The sequence below is a fragment of the Hippichthys cyanospilos genome, chromosome 8 (genome assembly GCF_059441005.1).
Source record: "Hippichthys cyanospilos isolate Australia breed blue-spotted pipefish chromosome 8, RoL_Hcya_1.0, whole genome shotgun sequence".
NCBI lineage: Eukaryota > Metazoa > Chordata > Actinopteri > Syngnathiformes > Syngnathidae > Hippichthys > Hippichthys cyanospilos.
Window position 1 is genome coordinate 23,527,928 of NC_142376.1, and position 6,000 is coordinate 23,533,927.

A 6,000-nucleotide genomic window follows, 5' to 3' on the forward strand; every position below is an offset into this window, starting at 1 on the left:
GCCGGTACCAGTTAATTTTAAATAAATATTTGTCCACAGAAAAATATTCACCTTAAAGTGTCCTCTTTTTGGATCATACTAGAGATCTGTTCACAAAAATAAATCATTTACTTGAGAGGGGGCACGTAACAAGTTGAGTTGAACCATTCTAGTATGGGGGAGAATCTTGGTTTTAAAAATAACGAAATTGAATAACATACTGAACATAACAAATTTGATGAACTTCTATTTTCCTGAAACATTTCATTAACTCAATAATTATAAACAATAATATACACCGCTTTGTCTTATATTTGGGGAATCAAGTAGGCATTGTCTGAAAATAGTTCTCTTCATCATGCTGTTCACATTTTGACACGAGACCATGAGATGAAAACGTACCAAAACAATTGCGGAGCTCTCTGAGGGACGTTAGCCATTAATTATGAAGTGTCACTAAATGCTATCAGCATGTCGTGAAAAATTTGAAAAAACATTGTTACATTGACCAATTAGTTACCTTTTTAAATAAGAATCGGCAAGAAGGATTCTAAAGACTCCTTGCTCAGCAAGTAGCAGATACTTTTTTCAAAATCACAACCCCTTTACTCTTCCACTGCCATTGATGGCTATTGGCATCAAAGATTCAATTTTACTGGCCTGACAGTGAATTATTTATTCAACTTGTCAAAATATGTTGTTAGCATATGTTGTATGATAAATTTGGAATTTCTTTTAGTAAATAAAAATGACTACCACGACTTAGGGCCACATTATTATGGCCAAAATAATAATAATAATTATTATTATTATTTTGGTTAATATTGAAATCAGGATTATCCATCTTGTTTGGTCAGACATGTCTATTTATTGCCCTTTTTTTAAACAAGCAGTAAATAAACAAGGCTTCTAGGTTTGATACTTACAAAAAACAATAAACATCACCCAAGATCTTGCAAAAACTTGGGAGACAGGGCAACACAGCTAACTTACTTGCTGAGTGCAAACCAATGAAAAAATGAAGCCTACTTCAAACCAAGCACATTATTTACTTTTAAGCACATTTTAATCAATTAGCAGCCAATGATACTAAATTAGCAGTCATTTTTGTTCTTTTCAAACCGAATTTATTCCAAATTTTTGCCAGTCAGATTTTTCAAAATGGGTCTCAGTTGACAGCTAGCACTGTATATATTTTATATATATATATATATATTGGGGAACTCAATGCCATCTCACACTCGTAAATAATAGTATACAGTGGACCCAAGGGTTACAGCGTCCCTCGCTTAGGTTTCTTTCAGGTTATGATCTGGAATACTGAGTTTTTTCGTCCCCTCTTTGCAGTATTTTTCCCGCTTTACGACAAAAACAACTGTCATGGCCCTAGGGGTTGGCGGTATTTCTGTTGTTTTGTCTCCATCTTCAGGCGTTTTTTGGTAATTGCCCTTATTTTCTGTTGGTGTCAAACTGCCTCCGCTGCAATGCGTCACTACAATGCTGGTCTGCTATTGGTCTGCGTCTCGACTCCCTAAGATACTGGTCTTCTATTGGTCGGTGTCCCAGAAACACGAAGATGCTGTTCTGCTATTGGTCAACTTCACTCATTTGAAAATGGCGGAATGGTTAAGCTTTGTTCTATTGTGAGTGGTCACAAAACCGTATTTATAGTGCATGTTAGTGCTTAATTCAAACTTGAATTGGTTACCCAAGAGTCCCATGATTGCTAGTGATGTTAAAGAGATGTTAAAGAGAGATGTTAAAGAAGATGATTTATATGGAAACGAAGCTGGAGATAATCAAGAAAAGAAATAAAAAAAAGCTAAGCTAGCCTACCCTAGGCTACCCTTACTAGGGAATATGGCCATAACAAGCGTCACTCAAAGGTAAATGAATCCTTTATATGTTTGTTATTTATGATGTTATTTAATTGTATACATGTATACAGTGGGCCCCCGTGTTACGAACTTAATCCGTTCAGCGGCAAGGCTCGTAACTCGAATTGTTTGTATGACAGGCAATCCAAACCTATGTTAATTAGTGAATGCGTGCAACGTGTGCAAAAACCTTAGGTGAAAACACCATGACTTTATACACATTAAAAATTAGTAACATAATCTACTGTATAGTTAAATTTAATAACATAAATATACAAAGGAAAAATGACATTTACCTTTGGGGCAACGTGACTTGAGCTGGTGGTGGGTGGAGACGGAGGGGAGCAGAGACGAACCGGCAGAATTTATTTTTTTTCTTAAACGAGAACATATCACTGGCGATTTCCTTCTCTTTAATCCATAATAGAGGAAGCCTCTCCATTTTGTTGTTGACCGAGGTCCGTCCCCTGACAAGGAAAGTCTTGCCCTTAGAAGACTTGCTTGCTTTCATAGCTTTCCATGTTATTGAGAATTGTACCAATTGCCAAGCGGTTACGGCCATACTCACTAGCAAGGTTAACTAAGTGTGCGCCCCCTTTGTATTTTTCATTATCTCCTGCTTCGTTTCCATTGTCATCATCCTCTTACTTCTTCCTTTACCGCCACTTGCAATTTTAGAAGCTATGTCGAACAGATAAAGTTTGCAAAGTCTTCACAACACACCGACCAGCTCGTGCCATCAAGCTAGATGAAGGCGTTCGGCCTATAGCATATCGGCATTTCTGTGATTGACGTGACGCCGGCCAATATCATATCCGCATCTCCGTGACTGTGATCCTAATCGACCAATAGCATATCGGCATCTCCGTGACTGAGACCGTGACTGTGATCTTAACAGACCAATAGCATATCGGCGTTTCTGTGACATGCGAGAAAAGTTGTTTTTGTTGATGCAGCAAAGCGGAAAAAATATTGCGAACACACTGACCGGCTTGTTGGATGGTTCGTAAGACGAAAGGTTTGTGCGTAAGAGGGGGACAAAAAAACGCTGCGGCCCACATCGTAAGATGAAAAATACGTAAAAAGGGGTTCATAAACCCCTCGTAATTATATAAGTAGCACTTACTATGGATTTGGATTGCCCGCCATACGGCGAATTCGCTTTGCGAGCCCAATCGTGGAACGGATTAATCTCGTAAACCGGGGGCCCATTGTATTATGGTGAGAAAGCAGTCATGCAAGCATGTTCGAAAATATTGCCCCCTGGTGGTTGGAAGATAAAGTGCTTGATTTGACATAACATATGGTAGCCGGCTTTCTGAATGTTAAAATCGCATATGATCCGCTTAATTAATCGTGGCAGACAATAACACGAAAGTTCGGTTAATTGTGCAGCCGTACCATACCTTAATCTGCCATTTCACTGAATGACGACTTTATTTGTTAATTTTGTGGCAACTCGCCAGACTGCCAAGCTCCCCACTCTTAGGCCTCATCCTTGGAACCTTTCCTAGGAATTATTCCTGTTCCTTACTTGTTTGAGCTGTGCCTCTACAGGCCCTGTCAATGCAGGCTTGTCCCCTAGGTCTTTGCCATCAAGTCCCCTCTTCAGGCATTGTCAGAACAGTTAGCTGAAACTAAAGTTTCTTTTTTCTTCAAGGCTGTTCTGAAACTAAAGTTTCTTTTTTCTTTTTAGGAGAAGAACTTCCTTCAGATGGTTACTGAGGCAGGGAGTTTCAATATCCAAAGGCAGATCATTAAACCTGAAAACCTGAAGAGTATGGAATGCCGATATGAACACACGCTACAGGAGCTGGCCGCCATCATTAAGGTAGTATCACTGAATGTTAATGGATTAATTTCAAATTGTGAATGCAGAGTACCTTGGATGTAAAAAGACCACAAGAAAAAAAAAATTACATCAAGACACACTATTTAGGAAGTACTGTACTATAAATTAGATCGATCAAAAGATGAGCAAAAAGATGGGGTAAGCCTAATGTCGCCGGTCAAGATAGCTGCCACGGTCAGGGTGAGCCAAATGTCTGTCTAAGATGGCCGCCATAATTGGAATGCACAGGAGGGAGAATCTGGAGTGTACTAAATAAATTGACCAAGATGGTGGGAGCAATTTTGGATTTTTTGGTGTACTTAATACATCATCCACGAGAGCCACCACTGTGGGTGCAAGGAAGTTTTTGTTTTGTTAATCAGATAATAAAAGTATGACTGAACTAGAGCAGGTTGAAATTGAAGTGAATCAAGAAAAACGAGAGAGAAAAAAATCTTATCAATGGAGCTCTTTTGTGAAATTGCCTAGCTTCAAGTCAAATAAGATACAAAAAAAAAAAGATTCCCCACAAAAGTATGCTTGTCCAAAAGAAGAGGCTCGTGAGTACCAAATTCCAAAAGTCGAGTTCCAAAAATTGTCAATTGAAAAAAAATTGCGTACGCAATGTTCTGATTTTCCTAGGAGCTTCCACTGTAATTTAACAAACTGCATTCAGCCTAAAACAATACACCCATCCTAAGTTTTTTTTTCCTTTCTTTTCTTTTCTTGAAAATAGAAGAACACATGGTGAAAGTGACTGAGATTGTATTTTTATTTTTCACAACTTGTGCCTTGTTTGTTAACATGGTGACAAGTGCAATATACATTACATTGTCATGTCTAAAACACTTATTGCTCAAGATATTAAAAAAATAATAAAGTTGAGGAACAAAAATAGCTGTGATTTGTTTGGCAACATGTCAATAATAGATGCATACCTCCAGTTTTGGTGCTTGATGACCCTTGTCACCTCATAAATGACAGGATAAGTACCCAGAAGCACATTACCAGGCCACGTATACTGCACTTTGTTATTGTACATGTAAAATGCAGAGGACAGTGAGAAACGCAATTTCGATTCCTTTGTATGTTAAGCACATGTGAAGAAATTGACAATAAAATTGACTTTGACTTGACTTTGAAAGTTGCTTACCATGGTCCAAAGCCTTCTGAGGGAGTTTGTGTGAATGCACAGACGCATTGAAAATTAGAGGGAACATTGGGCACCAGGTAGCCCCCAAGGATCACATGAGTAGACTGCAGGCTTTTTCTGCAAATAGCTTCCAAGTGATAGAACTTTTTGATTTTCTAGGAACTTTACAGTCATTCATACTGATCACATTTACATTACAAATGATTTACAAATTTACTACAGCTGTGTAGTAATAAAATCCATAATTATTGTAAAAATCATGACCAAATCTGCAAATGAATTGGTAGTCCTTTGTATTAATCAGAACCAAAGATGTAACTCTGTTTCAATAGGTGATCGCAGTGCAAGAGCAACGTGTTAACTGTTGAAAAATATTCAGCCCATGAATTATGTAAGGAAAGCAGACAAAACTTTTGCTCAATATAGATTGTGTTTGGGACTTTCCTTGCTCATAAATATGCTGGCTTTTCTATTTTTGCAGGAGTAACCCGTCAACCAGCAATGAGGCCATCTCTTGTGATCTGAAAGAATCAGTTCAACATCTTTTAATTTTACAATAATTAGACAACGTACAACATTCAGAAAATAAATAAATCATTGTTTAAGTGGCAGTCATTTTCTCATCAAAATTTCTACAAACTTGAATATCAATTTATGGTGTGCAGCCCGCTGTTAAGTGGTACATTTTAGCATGTCGGTAAGCTTTTGAGTCATTACTGTAAATAGCTCTCTTCACAGGGTACATTTTTAACTCCTTGGTTTTTGTACAAAAACATCACTCAGTCACAAACCTTTGTCATTGATGACAAACTACACAAAACCCATAACCAGGGCTGTCCCGTGCCTATTTAGTGCCCTTGGCAAGACTTTATTTGGCGCTCCCCTCCTGCGACAACTTACTGTACATACGCTTACATGACAAGTCAAAAGTTTCAAAATTGTATTGTTTAGGATGTCACAATTTCAAATACAAAACACTATCGTAATTATATATATATATGTATAAAGAGATTGCAAAAGACACAAATCCCGTAATACGAGATGTCTCACGAGATCGTGTTCATAGGAATGAGACAAGATTGTCAAAATTAATCGAATATATAAAAGATATATATATAGGAACAAACAGGGTCGCACAACAGGCCGGCTGGCAGGAGGAA

General features: G+C 37.8%; 1 protein-coding gene across 4 annotated transcripts in view; it reads left to right on the plus strand.

Moving 5' to 3' along the window:
- The window catches only part of ddx51 (DEAD (Asp-Glu-Ala-Asp) box polypeptide 51), a 92,023-nt gene extending 86,572 nt beyond the window's left edge, over nucleotides 1-5,451 (plus strand). For 2 of the 4 annotated variants that reach the window (XM_088420693.1, XM_088420696.1), the window contains one exon: nucleotides 3,553-5,152. In XM_088420693.1, the coding sequence (XP_088276819.1) occupies nucleotides 3,553-3,750 (198 nt within the window). In that variant the 3' untranslated portion in view covers nucleotides 3,751-5,152. Of the gene's footprint in view, nucleotides 1-3,552; nucleotides 5,153-5,172; nucleotides 5,232-5,321 lie in introns of those variants that run through there. The other 2 variants (XM_088420694.1, XM_088420695.1) reach the window with 2 other exon arrangements.
- The last annotated feature ends 549 nt before the right edge of the window (nucleotides 5,452-6,000 follow it).